At 44.1% G+C, this 19,252-nt stretch overlaps 2 protein-coding genes and 2 long non-coding RNA genes across 8 annotated transcripts; 3 read left to right on the forward strand and 1 right to left on the reverse strand.

The window, feature by feature from the left end:
- Positions 1–810: 810 nt before the first annotated feature.
- On the forward strand, positions 811–7,954 carry LOC124205392 (glutamate receptor ionotropic, kainate 3-like). 4 transcript variants are annotated; one of them, XM_046602842.1, is made up of 12 exons: positions 814–3,441; positions 3,609–3,785; positions 4,144–4,796; positions 4,929–5,032; positions 5,126–5,216; positions 5,278–5,436; positions 5,510–5,708; positions 5,790–6,007; positions 6,095–6,128; positions 6,214–6,302; positions 6,385–6,533; positions 6,890–7,954. In XM_046602842.1, exons 3-12 carry the CDS (start codon positions 4,713–4,715, stop codon positions 7,137–7,139), a joined length of 1,377 nt encoding a protein of 458 aa, XP_046458798.1. In that variant the 5' UTR covers positions 814–3,441; positions 3,609–3,785; positions 4,144–4,712; the 3' UTR covers positions 7,140–7,954. The 4 variants fall into 4 exon arrangements, with proteins under 4 accessions (XP_046458779.1, XP_046458784.1, XP_046458798.1 ...); XM_046602823.1 differs by having other exon boundaries at positions 811–3,441; positions 5,510–6,007; XM_046602828.1 differs by having other exon boundaries at positions 811–3,441; positions 3,609–4,796; positions 5,510–6,007.
- A 266-nt stretch (positions 7,955–8,220) lies between these two features.
- On the forward strand, positions 8,221–9,151 carry LOC124205417. Of its 2 annotated transcripts, XR_006879310.1 has the most exons (4): positions 8,221–8,537; positions 8,634–8,724; positions 8,827–8,901; positions 8,978–9,151. It is a non-coding gene; the product is annotated as an uncharacterized LOC124205417 (long non-coding RNA). The 2 variants fall into 2 exon arrangements; XR_006879311.1 differs by lacking the exon at positions 8,978–9,151 and having other exon boundaries at positions 8,244–8,537; positions 8,786–8,841.
- A 665-nt stretch (positions 9,152–9,816) lies between these two features.
- LOC124205422 (cohesin subunit SA-1-like) lies at positions 9,817–12,903 on the forward strand. The gene is made up of 10 exons (XM_046602869.1): positions 9,817–9,854; positions 9,927–10,073; positions 10,163–10,345; positions 10,411–10,623; positions 10,690–10,846; positions 10,905–11,090; positions 11,152–11,631; positions 11,724–12,088; positions 12,523–12,661; positions 12,735–12,903. Exons 5-8 carry the CDS (start codon positions 10,793–10,795, stop codon positions 11,841–11,843), a joined length of 840 nt encoding a protein of 279 aa, XP_046458825.1. The 5' UTR covers positions 9,817–9,854; positions 9,927–10,073; positions 10,163–10,345; positions 10,411–10,623; positions 10,690–10,792; the 3' UTR covers positions 11,844–12,088; positions 12,523–12,661; positions 12,735–12,903.
- A 59-nt stretch (positions 12,904–12,962) lies between these two features.
- LOC124205430 lies at positions 12,963–13,725 on the reverse strand. The gene is made up of 3 exons (XR_006879312.1): positions 13,507–13,725; positions 13,242–13,441; positions 12,963–13,183 (listed from the first exon to the last, which is right to left on the reverse strand). It is a non-coding gene; the product is annotated as an uncharacterized LOC124205430 (long non-coding RNA).
- Positions 13,726–19,252: the final 5,527 nt, after the last annotated feature.

A 19,252-nucleotide genomic window follows, 5' to 3' on the forward strand; every position in this document is an offset into this window, starting at 1 on the left:
GTTTAACCGGGTTGCCAACGGGCGGTGGATCTCGGACCCCAACGCCTTGAGATTAGATCGCCTTCGAATTTGAATTGTATGAACTGACCGTCGATCCGTCTTCTCTATTTCCCACAATCCCCCAGCAAACACAAAAAAGCCAACGCAAGCTGCGTTCAATTTAGAAAAGATTTACAAGGCGAAGATTAATTTCCAAGCGTTTCCAATCCGAAACCCGACGACTCCTAGGAATTTTTTTGCCCCTCTCTCTCTCTTCTTTTCAGTCATTTACACCTTTTTCACCTTTTCAGGAGTTGAGAGAGCAAACATTTTCTTGGGTTTTTCTTTCTTTCTTTCTCCCTTTAATGGCTCGTATAAAGTTATAAGGAAAACGACTGCCCTTTTTTTTCGGAGGCGGATTCTTACTGTTTTTATCGAATCTCAACTTTCTGTATTTTTTTTTTTCATTTCACGAAATGGCCGTTAGAAGGAGAAGGACAACAAAAAAATACGAGGTGGATTTTTATACAAAATGTTTTCCCCCAGAGTGAATATAGTCGGCGCGATATGTCAGCGATCCAGAGGAGGCAAAGGCGTGCTTAATATGTGCAGCATCATCATCGGAGGAAGGCCGACGTGCCCCACTACACCAGGATATGTGTGTGGAGCAAGGAGCCAGAGTGCTGCTGCTGCTGAGCCTCTAGGAGGAGAAAGATGGCAGGGACACGAGGGGCTTGGCAATGGCCATTCCCAAAAAAGATTTTTCGCATTTGAGGCAGGAGGTGAAGAAGACCAGCCCTTTTCTTCTTTAATTCTTCTTCATCTTCTTCTAGCAGCGTCCCGAAACCTACTTTCAGAATCGAGTTGCAGGATGATGGATTCGTTTTCTCGAGCCTCCCTCCATTTTACCCAACCGAAAGCTTTTGCCATTCAGTTCACGGTCTTTTACGCGTAAATGTTTTTTCTTCTTCTTCATTTGGATATGCTGCCAACCCGCCTCTCATCTTTCCATCAACAACAGCAACAACAGTCAGCAGCAGAAGCCAAAAGTCGAGAAAGGAGAAAGAAAAATTCCGATTGAAACTTGGGCTTATCGCACCACTCTCATCTCAAGTGGAAGGACTACCAGGTTGAACATTAACCGCGCTCGACGGCCTATCTAAACGTCACATCTCTTATATTATTATATACTACCATTTTTTTCCCCTCCTTCGTCTTCTTCTTTTCTATTTATGCGCTATATATAAGCAACGCGCATTTTCTAGGAGCAACACAACAACAGCAGTAACAACCAGTCGGTAGATTTTTTTTTTCAGCTTTTAAAAAAATATTATAATTTGTTTTTTTTCTAAAAAATATTTATATGCGTCGTCATAAGCGGCAGGTCTTCTCTTTTCAGCATACATTACCAGCGGCCGATTGATTGAATTATTCTTCTTCTACGCGGCGCGCCTACAGCCCTCGGACGGGACGAGAACGAAGCCGAGGCTTTTTTTTTTTATTTTTTCGCCATCGACGCCCATCCAAAGTGAATAGGAGGAAAAAGAGCCAAGTGAGAGAGAGTTAGCATACAGACAGACACAAAAACTCCAAGCTCTTTTCATCTGTGTGTGTGTGGGAACTCTATCGGGAAAGGCAAAATAGCGGGATGTGTATACACCAGGCAACAACAAGGCGCCCATCAGGCAAGCTCACGATAACGTCTGATAGGCGTCTCCAAAAAGGATATCAAGGAATCCAGGAAGAGAGCTCTAGACTTTGGGAAAAAAGAAAGAAAGAAAGAAGAGTGTATACAACAGTATATAATAGTTGAAACGACTCCGTTGGCCTCACAAAGTGACATCATTGAGATAATAGGACGGGAGAGGTCAGACATTCGCGAGATCGGGTCGTTTTTTGTTTGTTAGTTAGAAAGCGGGTTTTATACTAGTTAGCTGCTTCTATACACAGAGATAGTTTCTTTCTAGTCTTTTTTTTCTAGTCTCTTCGCCGCATAATGGTGGCTCCGCAGTCGTCGTCGTCTTACCTAAACGGCCAGAACAGGAGATAAATGATGATTGGGCCAGCTTTGTTCAGAGGAGAGTGGAGGATTTTTTTTTTAAAGGAAAGTTTTGGTCAGACTGCACAAGCTCGTACTATGTAGGATGAAGAAGAGTGACAAGAATGACGAGATTTAGAAGATGCAGACAGGCTTAATATAGACGGTATATACTATAGTCAGGGCCGCGCTATCGGCGACTCTACAAATTGGTCGTATATTCGAAAAGACGTGAATTATATTTATATCTAATATCTACCCCGTCATGGTGGGAATAAAAAGAGAGAAAAAGCGCTGCTGGCTAGATTCGTGAGCCGATTCGCCGTGTCCCGCCTTTATATATCTCTGTAGAATCCAGGCTGGCCCGGCCCGGCACACCACGATCGAAGACAAACAACCGAGTCAGAGTAAAGTGTGTTTTGTGGCTTAATGACGGGGCCTTATCGTGATGTGGCGCGTCGATTTTCCCCCCAAGTCCCGTCAATCGTCGTAGATTTTTGCCACCTCATTCTCCAATTCTTGAATCTCTTGTGGCATCATTTGCCAGCCATCAGTGACGGGTGAATAGAGAGGACGGACGAGATGTTTATCTCCGCAGCAGCACGTACCTTTCCTAAGCAAACATTCAGCACGACCGGTGGCCTATAAATAAATAGAGGGAACCCTTGGCCATTTGTTTATTGGTTAATGCGTTTTCCATCCTTTCTTTTTCTTCCTTTCCCTATTACTGGCGTCGCTGTTCACTTCATCAAGCCTTAGACATCAATTGCAGTCCAGAATTAAGCTCACGATACTGCAGTCTTATTTGGCCTCGATGCAATCATCCAACCGATCAATCAATCACTCTTCAACCGGTAGACGTCGCACTCGCAGAGCTTAAAATCTATGTAAACGTTGGCCTGACAGCAGATAAGAGAACACACAAGAGAAGGTGGGAAAAGGTGCAGGCTGTTGGCATTCTTTGCATAGTGCAACTGTGTGTGCGCTGCAGCACAAATGGCAGCACAGCTCTATCGTGAGCTAGATTTTAGCGCATCTGCTTGGCCGTCTGATATTTGCCGCGATGCGGTTGACGTCAATAGCATCAGCGCGTGTGCAGATGTCATCCACCGAGTCGTACGTCCCAACAATATCGAACCGGAAACGTTCATTATCGGACGCCACTGATGGATTCCACTGAGCTTCATTATGTCCGCGGTTGGCCATCCGTCCAGCAGTTGCTCACGCTCTGCGGTTAAGGCAACATTGAAGCCGTCGCCGGACATCGCTAGCAGTTTCTCGGAAAAAAGAAAAACCCCGTCGAAGCCGTTCCTCAATGCCACCACGACGACCGCCCCCTTGCCGCACAGTTTTAATGTTCTGTCTCGCCGCATGCCGCGTGATGGATACAGCAGCAGCCTATGGAAGCCTTGGAAAACAACTTGGTAAATTACATTAACCACCAGCGAAGAAGAGAGAGAGAGAGAGACCTGCTCTCCTTTTCCTCTCTAGACGTGGTCATGTTTTTTTGTTTTTTTGGCAACGTTGGTAATTTCTTAACTTCTTCTTTTATTTTTATTTTTCATCTTTGAATTCCTCCACCGTTGGGAAGCTCTCGTTCACGACGACGAACTCGACCTGCTCCGACCGAGAAGCCACGACGAGTTATGGATGACCAACCTGCTCGATGATGCTCGACACCTCGGATGTCCATCATCAATTAGCTTCACGACGTTCCGGATGTCGGCGGCTATCCGAATTACCGATGACATTGTGCAACACGATCTGGGTATACACCTACGTACCACTTTGTGAATTGGCTTATACTAGGTAACACCGTAGAGGTCCATACCGCAACCGCATCAGCATACGTGCCTCTTTTTTTGATCGGCGAGGCTATTTGACTCGGATCGTGACACGGTGCGATGGCAGACGGTGGGATGCCCATTTCAAAGATAAGCGCATCTCGTGATGCTGGCCTCCTTTTTTATGGGACTATTGTAAAAAAGAGATGGCATCAAACGAGTGTTTGTTTCCCTCTTCTTTTCTTTCTTCTTTGTGTGTGGCAGCGTCTCTCTCTCTCTCTTTCCGCCATCCAGGCAAATTGTATTGTTAAATTCTTGTATTAAAACACTTGCCGCTCGCAGCTGGAGGTCGGAGATTATTCGACGGTTTGGTGTTGGCGGCAACTGGATGCCGGGTCGCTCATGTCCTCCAACCCCTACTGTCGTCAACGATGCCGCTTCTGAGGCTGGATTTCATACCTTGCCCATCCAACGAAGCAGCAGCAGCAGCAGCAGCACCTGGTGGCCTGGAAATTGAACGTTTGGAGCTTTACCGTCTCAATGCAAGTTCTTATTACAACTATCTGGCATCACCTACCCCCTTTTTTTATTTTGTAATTATATAATTTCATTTTGAATTACTCCCGCTCAACGGCATTTGCGTCGAAGGAGGCCAGCCGGGATTACTGTGGCCTCTACGTGTTCAACAAGTGGCTGGAACATCGCATCTGCTCCTCGTCAATGGATGCCGACTCCCGCCGTCTATTGCTGGACAATGAGACGCCATTCAAGCAAGCGATTCACTTCATTTCTAGTTTTTTCCAACGACCTTCCTGTCCGTCTTCTTTATTTGACTCTTTTTCACGGACGACAGCGTTAGTAGGGAACTGCAGGACTGTTCCAAATTAGATGATCTTCAGTGGACTCGATCTATGCGTCCATTCAGGCTTGAGTTGGCTGAAGGTGTTAGCCGGCAACAGTTTAACGGGAACAAGTTGCGGTTGGCGTCGCTGGAAGTATATAAATTAAAACGCTTCAATGACACGATCAAGACTCCATGACCAATCAATATAATCCATGCCCATTTTTTTTTTTTATTATTATTATTTTATTTTTTTATTTTTGTCTCGCTGCGTTTTGGAAAGCAGCGACCGCCATTTGTGATTTTTGAACGCTCGAATGGAACGGTAACCGGATTCAAAGGGTACTGCTATGAAATCCTTCACGCCCTTCAAAAGATCTACAACTTCACGTAGGCTACTTTTTGAAACTTTGTTTTTTTTTAAATCATTTCAGTTAAATATTTCTTAGATTTTTTATCCGATCTTTTTGCACGTATTTTTAGTTATGAAGTTAAAGAGCCCAGTGATAACACTTACGGGACAATAACGGCGAACGGCAGTTGGAACGGGATGATTGGAATGATAATCGAACACGTGAATGAATTACTTTTATAGATTTATATCCTAGTTTAGCATATTGACGATGCTGTGATAGATTGTCGACATTGGCGTGGGTCCCTTTTCCGTCACTCATTCCCGATCTAAAGCCATCGACTTCTCCGTCGCATTTCACGAAGAACCTACAGCTATACTGATTCCGCCACCAGCGGAAGACAACCGTTTGTTGGCTTGCATAAAACCTTTTCGTTTAGAGGTTATTCGACCATTCATGTCTTTTTTTTTTATTATTTCCTCTACGTTTAAAAAAAATTGTATTATTAAAACAGGTTTGGCTTTCCTTGCTATTGTTTGCCCTTCTTCTACCCATAGTCCTGTGGAAGGATTTGACATTTGTATGGAAAACCTACCAGAAAGCCGCAGTCACTCACAGTCAAATCTCGCCAGTGAAGCCAAATGTTTTCCAGGAAAGAAGCCCGGCTTTAGCGAAGCAATATTTCTTTATTTTAGGAGTTCTAATTGGACAATGTATTGCTTCATTTGTCACTTTAAGACTCCCTTTTTTGGTCAGGGATGTTAAAAGCAGTTTGTCTCTTTATGATGATCTAGCTGGACAAAAGTTGTCCTCAATCGGATTTTCACCTCGTTTACTCGGAGCATTTTGGTGTTTGAGTGCCGTGGTGTTTGCCAGCGCCTACGTTGGAATTCTCGTCGGTTTTCTAAGCTTTCCCAGATTATCGCCCATCATCGGTAAACTTGAAGAGCTCCCCGGATCAAAACTCGGATGGGGAGTGCATCGAGGAACGGCTCTCGAAACGCTCTTTACTGTACTACACTGATTATTCCATTCCTATAATAATTTGATGCGTACGTGTAGCGTCACATGAAACAGCTTTGTATGATATATCCTTTAGGAGGCCACAACTGGAGTTTACAAAACTATTGGAGGTAAGACACTCTACATTTTTCCATGTGAATTTTTAATACTAAGAAAATGTGGCTTTTAACCATTATCCTTATACCTTTCTTCTAGAAGGCCTTTTGAAGCAACAAGGGGCTTTAGTCGACGCTAACGCTGACGGTGTTCAACGTGTGACCAATGGAAGCTATGCTTTCATAAAAGTAATTGCCCAGTTTTTACTTATTTATTTATTTATTTTTGTTAGCTTGGCAATAGCTGATGCTCTCCATTTTGAGTTCACAGGAAAAATCGTACCTGCAATTTGCTGTTGGAGAGGACTATGCTCGATCGGGAACCTGCCGTCTTAGTATTGCTAAGCAGGAGTTTTTTAAAGTGAATTTCGCGTTCGCCCTGCCCACGGATAGTCCGCTCAAACACCTATTGGATAAAAAGTAAGGTCTATCTATATAAGGCACTCCCGCTTCCCATAACTGCCCGTGCATGTTACCCACCCTTTAGGAAAAACTGAATCGTTAACCGTGATATACCTTAGTTTAGCCACAGTATCAACTAGTTTGGGAGTTACCATTTGTTACTGATGCAGAGTTGATCATGTCTGCAGGGTGAGCTATATTCAACACTCCTAAGAGCGTGAACCTTATTTATTGGGCCAGAGAGGCGGAGGTCCGAGACGTATTTTTATTGCATGTTCACGAGAGTGTGCTTCCTTGAATATTTTTCTTTAAAATGCTGCTTTATATGATAATCGTGATGACCGAAACGCGATATTTTAATTTTACTTTTGCAGGATCCTGCAGTTGATAGAAACAGGTCTTGGTGAGTATTGGAAGAAACTATATTGGCCACCATCGAGTAGAAAATGCGATGACGTCAACCGATCTGGAGGGGCTATTAAAAGTCTCAACCTAACGGATTTACAAGGCGCTTTTGTCATATTAGCTTTAGGTTCTGGAGCGGCATCCGCCATATTTGTTGCAGAGAGAATTATCACTCAGTCCCTAATTTCTCGTTTTCTAACATTTAAATCAGTGTTTTAAAATCACTCTGCCAAGTATAAAATGTCGCTAGTAAGTAAGCAATCATTCGTAGATTGTTGTAGGGTTAAATAACAGTGCAAGTTTACGTGTCGTTGTCCTTTGAAGAATTTTAATCTTTTGTTCTTCATTTCAAAGATATCGACGTACGAATAACAAAGAATCCTTATGGGTACCGTGTGATTAAGTTTGCATTCTTAATTTGTCAATCTAGTTCTAACTGCCTAATTCCCCTCCCCCTTAAATCACGGCCACTCAACGTCAGTCTTAATTGCTGAAGGGCTTAGGATAAGGATGTAACGTGTAAGCAGACTATTACAATAATAATATGTAATATTCTATTGTGGTCTAACTACGAAAACCATTCAAAATGAAATTTTTCTTTAATCATGTGCATGTCTCATCTTATAAAAAATACACTTGTGGGAAGGTTGCAGCGAAAGGTACTGTATTTGGTGTTTCACCTAATGTTTTATATTTCGAAATGTAATTATGGTAGTATAGGATGACAGAAAGAAAAAAAAAAGAATCGACAAGAATGCAATAGGAGGTGGGAGTAGGAAGAGAGCACGGTCATCGGCGCGTCAGGAAAACGTAAAGGAATACAACCGATCGAAAACGATTTTTAATACTATGACCGGTTATATCTTTACATATAACTGTGCCTCATTCAACGTCCACGTTGAACAGTTAATTTAGTTGAATTAGGATTGACGCGATGGAAACGACATTTTCATTGAAAAACGAAATAAAAGTCAGGACTAGTAAGGCTAATTTTTTAAGTGATTAAAACAAAATTGTGATAGAATCTTGAATAAAGAAAAAGCGGAAAAGCCGTACCAGATCCGAGATCGACCTGACAAGTCTACAGAATGTCTACAGTATGTTTAACAAATCACGCCACTTCAGCACTTGATGCACCGGTTCCGGTAGACTGCCTTTTCATGAAGACTTTTTATGCAGAAAGAAGAATCAGAAAGCAAGAACAAGATAAAGGTTAGTTGTTTGAGATTTGGGTTCACTTTCTTTATTGACTTTGACTTTCTTTATCGTCACGCGGCTATAAAACTCGACCGGGATGGTGAAAATTCACAAATGCAACCAAATATAAAAGGACCGTGTGGTAGGAAACGTACTGACGCGCCATGAGAGACCAGGATACGTCACAAATAAGAGTCACAAACAAAATGTTTAAATTAAAAAAAAAAGTTTCGCCACAACGCTACCTAGCGGTCAAATATAGAACTGCATGCAAAATTCCCTTTTCTTGCCCCAAAACGCGAAATTTTCTTCGCTTATTTGTCAGAACGTGAGAAGTTGTAACACAGGTAATAAATCATTTCATCTGATGAGTCAACAATCAACGTTAAGCTAGCTTCGAAAATTACCAATGATTCATAGGTAAACTCGAGTGATTTCGTCTGTAATAACTTGTCGGTGATGTGTTCTATTTCGTGTATATGTTGGATAACCTTAATGTTTTTCATCAACTCACAGTCAGAGTAAACGTGAAAGTCGTGCAACCTACCGTCAACTTTTTTGTTCAAACTCATTGTATTCTACTGAATGTGTCATCGAAATAATTCAGGTAAAAACCAACACTAGCTTTATTTCATGCTTTAACATATATTCTTCTCGTGTTTTATTAGGATTAATCTTAATTATCGATTGTTTCTATTGAACCTGCTAGATCACCAACCCCAGCATGGAACAATCTCTCATTCCATCTTATAGAGAATCTTGGATAACTGATTTGTGGTTTCATGTGTGTAAAAGTTCACTTGTCATTTTACTGAACTTTATTAATTGCAGTCTAATATGAATTTTTGTTTTATTTACAGGTTTCTAAATTAGCATGACTGACTATATGAGAAAGTAAGTCCAAGAAAAGGACTTACAGAGTTACAGTCAACAAGATTTCTTGTTTGCTAACCCATTGGCTGCTACCCATGAATCTCCCTATTTTTCAACAACAAAAAAAGAGGTTAAATATTGTGATCATGCTATCATCATTATAAGTTGTGTTTACATTGAATTTAGAGAAGTTGTCATACTAATAGCAATTTTAACGATTGTTTGGTTTCTTATTTAGATGTTGCATATAAGACCAAATGTGGGGCATATGGTTATCCCTCCAAAATAAGGCAATGACCACACGTTCAACGCGGATCATCGCTTTGTCATCGAACTTGACTCATTCCATTGCTTAGGAAAGCTGATTGGTGTTATTCTGTGTAACTTCATTGTCATGTCACTGAATTTAAATTTTGTTTACATTTTGTTTAGCTTGATTTAGCCATTTAGGTAATGACCGAGAAGATGCGGCCTACATGAACATCATTTAGGCGACCAGCATCATTCGACTACCCAACCGGCTTCTACTACCCTGCTCTCAACACAGCACGGAGTTTTACTCTTAGATTTTTGGCTGTTCGCGATGTGTGATGGCGTTTCCTTGGACGAGATGATGATTTTGGCGAGAAAAATATTGCGTGAGTATATACTTAAAACTGTTCAATTATTCTTTTACTTCTTTTTTAAATGTTTTTTTTTTTTTTTTCATTTACAGGAACCTGAAGGTTCCTAAATTTGCATGACAGACTTTATGAAAAGTAATGTTCTTTCAAGAAAGTCAACAAGGTCCCTTTTTGCTAACCCAATGGCTGCTACCCTTGAATCTCCCTATTTAGCTCCTTACACAGTCCCTCTTGATTTGAGGTATTGCTTTTTGTCGTTACAATCTTCTTTGAATATTATTGTCATCTAAATAAATGTTCATTCTGCTTACAGGGTGATCCTTCGCTACTGATCATGGACTCCATTGGTGAAACTGAAAACCGACGAGAGAATGCTGTAATCCAAGACTGACAAATTGTGTGCTGATTTAAACAAGTTGCGACTGGAGAACCACCTGCAGGTCGAGGGTCTATGAGAAAGGTAACCGATTAATTATTTTTAATCTGCTTATCATGTAAACATACAACATGTAGTAGTGGAGATTTTCATATGAATTATTATTATTACAGATTCCTACCGTCAAAGAAACCAAACAAACCCAAGGTCGCCGTGTACGACTTACTGAACATTTCATACCAACTCTTCCTCTGTTACTCGGGAAATATATGACTGATCCCGAACAAGTTGCAAACCTCTTGTCAATCCCTCAATACCTTAATATGGAAATCTATACTACCTCACGTCAAGAGAAGGTGAGTTCGTTTGATTTATGATATTGTTTTCAAAAGGCTGAGATACTTAACTTCTCAAATTTCAGAGTCTAGATTCGTTATTGCGCTTGATCCAGAATATAGTGGAAAGGCACACCACAACAGAAGTGTTGGAAGGCTGCGCTCAAGCGCTGGAATATCTTTGTAATGAAGATTACGCCATATCTTCTCGATGTGATTTAACAAGGAACACTTTAATTGATCGTATCGTTAAGAAATGCGAACAAGATTATGTAAATTATGTAACACTGATGGCTGGCGTAAGAATTTATTTTGTTTGCAATTTTTTTTCCTCGTCTTATATACTTATTCATGTGTTTTTATAGGACGACGAGCCCAACAAGGATTCGGTGTTTACGCTGGTATTGGGTTTGAAAAAAATTGCCTTATTCTCGTCACATCACAATCTTGGGACATGGAATTTGTGGGATGTTTAACGGAATTCAAGAAACTTTAAACCTAAATCGGTCAATGCTACTTGAAGTATCTAGTGATTTTCTTGGTTTTATTTCCGCAAAATATTATGCAGTTATTTTTTTAGGCTATAAAATATTGCATTTCTGCTTGCCATTCTGCTGTTTTATGGGAGCTTCTGCAATTCAAAAACTGTTCTGGACAAGGAACGTCTGCCGCTCAACAACAGAAACAATTAAGAGATCATTTGGACGCGTACATGTCTTTGATGACTGAGCTTATCACTTCGAACGTTGCTGATTTTAGAGAAGAGGTTGGTATTGTTAGTGAAAAATTCTTGTCATTCCACGCGTATTTATAATTTTGTTTTTTAGGCATACGTGTCTGTAGGGGATTTGCTTATATGGTTTAGCAAGCGACTAAAAGACAATCCTCAGTTAAAACCGCTTGTTTACGAGCCTGATCGTGACCTACAACAAATTCTGGAAAACTTCATTCAGACTTATGTATTTGTTGAAGAAGAAGAAGATGTAGACGAGGAAGGCGACGAAGGCGACGAACATAAAAAAATTGAAAAATTGCACAATCGCCGGAACTATTTATCGGTTTTCTGCAAACTCGTGGCTTGCAACGTCTTGCCTGTAAAAGCTGCGGCAGGTGTTATTAGACACTATGTCAAGTATTACGATGATTACGGTGACATCATTAAGACATTATTGGGAAAAACTCGAAACATCAACAAAATTACCAATGCAAAAACTATGGTTCTTAGTCTCTCATTGCTGTTTCACGATCTAACAAGGGATGGTGGAAGTCGTATTGATCGGCAGTCAGAAGAATTTCTTAGTGTCAAGGTATGAAACAAATTTAAACCTTACTGACAGCATTACTTTTCACGCAAATATTTATAATGAAATAATAATAATTGTAATAAATTTGTCCGTAGGAATTGGCCAAAGAATTGGCCATGTCATTTGGACTCGATACGGTGAAAAATCGCGAAGCTATCACCGCCATTCATAGAGACGGAATTATTTTTGCCAAATCCACTCGAGAATCCAAATAATCAAATTGGCCCTCTTCCTAATTTAGCGTTTCTTGAAATTTGTGGCGAGTTTTCAAACAAACTGTTAAAACAAGACAAAAAGGTGGTTTTACAGTTTTTGGACCGAATGCTGATCATGGGTAGGCTTTCACCTCGTCGAGAATGGGAACCTATCTTGTTCTACCGGAATTCCTTGGTTCATGGCGAAACTGATCCACCTCCGCATTCTGTCAGGAGCGCTAACAGACGACGTCGTCGCGATACAGGTATTTTATGGAATTTCTTAGAAGCTTTCTCTTGTGCATAATTTCCAATTAACCTTCGTTCTATCATGTACCATTTTCAGTTTGTATTTTCTAAATTGTCGATAGAGTTGGCGTAATTACTTACGTTGTCGTCATATTCTTTGTTCTTTTGTTCCGTTCCTAAGGTTCATTACCTTAATGTTTTTTTTCACTTAATTGCCATCCTTATAAACCCTACAACAGAACCTAGTTTTTGGAATATAGCGGGAATTCAGGGTCAAATATGATGAATATTTTCATAGTTGACCGTTGTGTCTCATCAACCTAGTTTTTGGAATATAGCGGGAATTCAGGGTCAAATATGATGAATATTTTCATAGTTGACCGTTGTGTCTCATCTGTTCGTGGTGACCGCATGTAATTGATTTACTGACGAGATTTCAATTTGTTCGCAGGTGGAGACGACGGTGAAATCGCTGATAACGATGATGGATCAGATCACGAATTTGCCGAGGGTGGGTATAATGTTACCCGGTTTGACTTCAGCATTTTAGTCTTGTGAATGAATGAAGTGAATTCGTAGTAACATAACATGTACGTGTAAAAGTTTCATTTCATTTTTTGATAAATTTCCAGTGTTAACGCATCTTATCTGCGATGATTCTAGGAAATGTTAGTTTTTATTAACGTTTGGTGAGGTGCTTTGTTATTTATCCTTTTGGCTACTGAACTGCGACATGTAAATTTCCATTTTAACAATGGATCCTGCTGTTAGATTACGTACGATCGCACTTTTAGGATTCTCTAGGATAAATAAACACAGTTGACAGTTGTGACGGTTGTGAATTGATTGCTGTCTCGTTTGTCTGCTAAATTAAAAAACAAACAAAATGTGTTCATTCAAAAAGAAAGATTTATCACAGGTTAGGTAAAGTGCAGAATGACAGGAATAAAGCTAAAAGGGTGATACAGGTGATTATTAAAACAATCAGATGCCCAGTCCCTATTGTGTGAGGATCACATGAGCCTGGAACATGCTGTTGTTGTGAGACAGGGTAGTGTTTCACCATCCGTTGTGATTGATCTTACATTTGCTGTTGCCTTGTAGTATGTAACCTAGTAGAATGCCACAGTGAATAGAACCACATTCTGAATAACGGCAGGTTTACCCTACCAACTAGGTGTTTATCCTTTCAGCAATCCATTGTCCAAGCACTGTTGCCTAGGTGCTGAAACGTCGAGAATCACTTGCAGACAAGGTACATGAACGGATATCACCGCCTTGAGTGCCTTTTCCTCAGTGTAGAAGTTGAACTGGCGTCTATTATCACCTTGAGGATTTCGTCTGTTGTGATGTGTCATGCTGCGTGGTGGCTTTTTGCCGTTTTGGTGAAATTTGACAGGGTGAATATTACGTGAGTATGAATATTATTTGTTACCTTTGTTTGTTAGTTCTTTCAATTTAGTGTCTGAGCTAGAGCGGACATTGTTTTCATGTTACTTTTTTTAAACGTTTCTTCTTTCTGACGTTAGACGGCATGGTCTTTGATAATTTTTTACCTGTCAGAATCTTACTTTGCACCTATCTGAAGAAATTTCTCGCTACTACTACAAAGAACTTTTTTGTGATAACTGTCAGTTTCTATTTCAGGAACAAAGCTCACTTGTTAGATTTCTAATAATATGTATTTTTTTCTACTTCCGGTTTTCTCATTTTAGTCAGTAGTTCAGTAAATATTCATTCGACGCACAAAATAACCACATATTCGTGATCCTCGTCAAATTTGTGGTAAAGTTCATCTTTTGTTTTGTACGTTTTCGTACTTCCGGTTTTGAGAATTTTCCTGAACTATAGTTCAGGAAAATTCTCGATTTTGGCCAAAATCTGGATTTAGTTTAAATTACATCTAATCGACCCCAAATTTCACGTAGATCACGAATATTTGGTTTATTTGGTCGGCAGCTCAATGGTTGAGGCGCTATCGCTTACTTCCGGTATACTTCCGGAAAATTTGCATAAAACTAGCAAGTGAGCTTTGTTCTCTGCACAATTCTAAAGACTCCTTGCCAGCTAAAGCAAACAGAAAAGGTCTTTTTGATTTACTTTTGTGACTTTTGTGACTATCTAAAGCCGGTCCTTCAGATAGTGAGTTTTGGACGTGTCTAATAGATGGCGTGAAGGAATATTGTGTTGTCAAATGGCTTATGGCGTCTCGTCTAAATCTATTCATGGAAAATGACGTCGTCTGCTACGGCAGCGTTCGGTCGTGTGTGTAAACAGCTCCCAAGATCTTGCTTGTTTTCGTGAGAAATCCTGACTTTTCGTGCCCCAAAGTGCGCCCACTCGTGCAGTTAAGTGTTCCCCACATTTCGGTCGTGATTTTAGTGCACTCGGGCAAGTTTTATTTTACTGTGTCAATCCATCTGACAGCCCAACGCCCTGGCCCAAGCTCCAACTTTCTGCCGCTAGAGGTCCTTCCTACTGTTTTGCGCCTTACACCTGTTTGCCGTGCAAAACTCTACTCCGCTGCCCAGCGAACTATCTACGGTGCTCCGACTATTCTTGGCCGCTCCCATTACTACACCGAGGCTCTTTCTTCTACTCCAGTGCCCGAGCTAATCCTCTGGTGCTCCGACTTTGATTTTTAGCCTAGCTGCCGCATTTGGTCTAGCTTGGTTTCCACCGCAGCTGGCCATCACCGCATCGCTTCCCACCACCACACCGCACATCTTGGCTGCAACCACTTTTCGGCTACGACAACTTCTCTATCTCCACTCTGTTCGGCACCTCACCGCTGCCCCGGCTGATTCTGCTCCACTGGACTCAACTAATGGGCAGGTTCTAAAATATTGCTTGCTCGTCTTCATCTCCGCATGATCAATCTACGCCACTGCTGATTTTTGTCCGAGCTGACCCAGCCATCCTCTCATTCATTCATCTGCATTTTTTTTATTCTGATCTCTGCTCCACGCTACGGCCCGAGTTTTCAACTTTCTCCACCAGGTGGCCTCCATCCAGCACTCCAACAACGCCACCAGATGGCAGCTGCCACTGGGGCATGCAAGAATGACACTTGGCATCGAGGAATAAAGCCACTTTAACTAACGGAGTCTCTCGACGCTCCCTACATCATCATCATCATTATTATCATCATATTTTATTCCTCCGGCAAGCTAAATTTTAAGAATTTTACTATCTACTGATCATCTGGGCGCCAGCCGTCTCTCCGTTTACAGCTCTCTTCGACCACACCGATTCTACTACACCGACTCAACTACACCGATTCTACTACACCGACTCTACCTCACCGACTCTACTACACCGACTCTACTACACCAACTCTTCAAAGATGGAAAAGGCTTGCGGGAACGAGGCATGCACCAACACTTTCTTCAGCTCCAACAACAGAAAGAAATTCTGCTCGGCCGCCTGCTACCCGTCAGTCATCGCTACTGCAGCTGCCAAGCGTCTGGGCCGAGGCCAGAAATCAGTCGTTCCAGCTCCAGCCGTTAGCCTACCAGCTGCCCCACCTATCTACACTGAGTCTCCTTCCAGCTCTCCAGCTGCCAGAAGCCTCGACACATCTTGGGCTCCTTCTCCGTCCGGCCGTCCTGCTACCACTCCTGGCCGCTCATCGACGAATGCCGTGACTTTCATCCGCTGTCGCAACACAGCCTGCTGTAACTACTTTTCTCGAACCTCGCGTAGCCGCCAGTACTGTTCGCTTCCATGCCGGCCATCTAGTTCTACCAGGCAATCGGCAGCTGCGCCGGCCATCTCACCAACTTGGACAGACGCTTCGGCTCCTAGCACCACTCCGCTCTCACCTGCTCCTGCTCAGTTGGTGGCTGTTGAGACCCCGGATGGAAATCTTGCTTCAGGAGCCAGTGATGACTCCTGGTTCCCACCACCGGAACGTCGCTCGCCGACCACGCTGGCCGAGGGCCGTCAGCATAGGAGGGGAAACATCAACAACCATGGCGTCACCAACAACTCGCCTCCAACATCATCAGCCGTTGCTCCTTCTTTGCTCCCGGTCTCACAAGCCGCCACTCTCGCTCTTCCAGCCAACCACAACCTCACCAGCGTTGAGAGTGAACACTCTGATGACCCATCTCCTCTTTTAACAACACAACGGGCTCTCGACGCAACCGGTTGGGCTGCCTATCCAGTGGAGCCTCCGACCTCAACACAAGTTTCTGACACCAACCTATCGGTGGACGCTTCACTCCGCTGCAATCAACCACCTCGGAGTGCTGGAACCGTGATCACTATGCCACTTGATAGCGAAACGGAATCGGACGGGAGCGATGACGATGCGGAGGAGGCCGTCGATTCCACCTTATCTCCAGCTGAGGCTTTCTTTAACCTTTGGGCTCCGGTTTTCTTACGCTGCTCCAACCGTGAGGATGTGGATCTGGCGACAGAAAGCTGCGCTGCCGACTGGCATCGACTCACTAAAAAGTCGGACGATCTTACTGCCAGCAGAAAGCAAGTGGTTCAGGAGCGATCACGGAACAGCCCTGTAGCTCACAGAAGACAGCAGTCAAGACAACAACAGCGGATTAAAAAAAAAGACAACACCAAGAAGAAGGAAGAGGCCGGCCGAATCCAAGCCCTTTTCAAGCGATTCCCGAAACGAGCTGTGCGGAAGGTGCTGGGCGAGACCTCCCAGGCCTACACCGGCACTGTTGAGGCTGCCACTGACTTCTTGAAGGGTGCATATGAACAGCCCCGCCCGTCCGAGGCAGCAGTACTTGAAGCGAGGCGGGTGTACGATGGATGCAGCTGGTCTAATCCATCTGAGGAAGAGCTCGAACATCTTGCCAGCCCACCAGCAAGATCCGAGATTGCCAGGAAACTCAAAAGAGCCTCAAACACGGCCCCAGGAGCGGACGGAGTCGAGTACAAGGACATCTCCCGTCTGGATCCGGAATGTCGCCTGCTGGAGGTCCTTTATGCCGCAGTATGGCGCCTTGGTGTACCGAAGTGCTGGAAATCGGCCCGAACCATCCCGATCTACAAGAAAGGGTCGACTGAAGACTACAGCAACTTCCGACCCATCTCACTCCTCTCAACGCTGTACAAGCTCTTCTCCGGATGCATTGCCTCCCGGATCACCACAGTGGCCAGCGGCAACGAGTGGCTTTCACCGGAGCAGAAAGGTTTCCTCCCGGGGGTGCACGGAATACAGGAGCACACAATGCTGCTCGAGAGTGCCATCGAGGAGGCCAAGTCCCAGAAAAGAAACTTAACAATCTGCTGGCTGGACTTGGCCAATGCTTTTGGATCACTTCCTCATGACTACCTCAACCAACTCTTCTGCAGTCTTCCAGTCCCTCCGGCCCTAAGGAGCATCCTGACCGACATCTACCAACATAACGAGTTCCATTTCGTTGTCGGCAAGGAGCTGGTGATGGTGAGACCGACATCCGGAGTCCGCCAAGGCGATGGGCTTAGCTCCATAATTTTTAATCTTGCAGCGGAGCCTCTAGTCCGCCGGGCCAAGGCGAACTCCCATGGGTTTCAGCTCTTCAATACTCGCCTGAAATCCACTTCCTATGCTGACGACATCTCTGCGGCCGACTCCGACACTACCAGCCTCCAATCGACTATCGATGGAATGAATTCGACAGCCTCAATTCTTGGTCTCCGCTTCAATGCCAAGAAGTGCTCTTCTCTCACCATCACCAACGGTAGAGCCAGCACGTCCACGAAGCTCTCCATCAACGGTGTCCAGATTCGGGCGCTGGATGTAGGGGAGTATGAAAATTATCTTGGCGTCCCTATGGGAACTAAGCTCACCTTCAGACCAGCCACAGACCTCCGTGAGAAGCTAGTCAAGATTGCGGATTCCTTGCTGGCTCCTTGGCAGAAGCTGGAGGTATTTCGTGCGCACCTCCTGCCGTCTCTCTCGCATCACCTAGCGACCGGCCGCGTACAGAGGGGCTTCCTTGACGAGCTGGACACTCGATGTGCGGAATTCCTCCGCCAAGTGGCATACGTGCCACACACAGCCCACACTGCTTTCTTGTTTGCTGACCGGAGGGCTGGGGGGCTTGGCGCCTCTCAGCTTAAAAAAGACGCTGATGTGTGGACGATTGCCAGGGCCGTTCAGCTGTTGGACAGCAAAGATCAAGTTGTCCGTCTCGTTGCCAGAGCCCAACTTGAGAAAACCGTCTCCAGGGGTATTGACCAAGCCACGGATGTGCCGCTCCCCCTCTCCGATTTCCTGTCTGGCTCAACACAGGGTGGCCTGTACGACACTCGGTTCTACGGGTGCGGTCCGAACACATGGACTCGAACGCGAAAAGCAGCCAGGCGTCTTCACGCAAGGATCGACGTATCCAGCGATAGTTCCCTTTCAAAAGTGATCGCTGATGACGTCTCCTGCCTGTCGAGCAAGGCTGTCCGCGGATTGAGGACGGTGATCAGGGGCCGATGGACAACCGAGCTCTCCAACGCCTCAAACCAGGGAAGAGTGGCAAGGGGTCTCCTTTTGGACTCGTCGAGCGACATCGCCAGGCTCACATCATCACGCACCAAACTCAACTTCGAAGAATGGAAGCTGATCCATCGCAGCCGACTATCCATCCTACCTCTTTTCGGCACACCTGGAATTTCGGCTCCTGACAAGAAGTGCCGAAGGTGCAGGACGGACGCCGAGACCACGTCACATGTGACCAGCCATTGCCGGGTCAACCTTCCGGAAATCGGACGGCGACATGACGCAATTCTGCTGGAACTGGCCAAAATCATCTGCAGGGCCGGTCACACGATTCGTGTCAACCAGGTGTTCCCGGACACTACCCTCCGCCCAGATATCGTCATCACCTCCGCAACACCGCAGCTCATCATCGACGTGACGATACCTTTTGATGCTCCGGAATCCCTACAAGCTGGATTCGACCGGAAAGTGGCCAAATATGGTCACCTTGGACCGACGCTTCCGGTGGTGATCGGCGCGTTGGGCTCCTGGATGCCGTCCAACAACGCGGTGGCCAACTCCCTCAACATACAGCCTAATGCGTGGCGCCGTTTCAGGCGGAAGAGTCGACTTGCAGCCATTCAAGGGTCAATGAGAGTGGTATCGAACCACCTTCACGCAGCTGACGGGGATGAAGGCCTACTGGGGCCCGCAAAAGGATAGCTCCAGTACTCAAACTGTATGAACTTAATGAAAT

The sequence above is a fragment of the Daphnia pulex genome, chromosome 2 (assembly GCF_021134715.1).
Source record: "Daphnia pulex isolate KAP4 chromosome 2, ASM2113471v1".
Lineage (NCBI taxonomy): Eukaryota > Metazoa > Arthropoda > Branchiopoda > Diplostraca > Daphniidae > Daphnia > Daphnia pulex.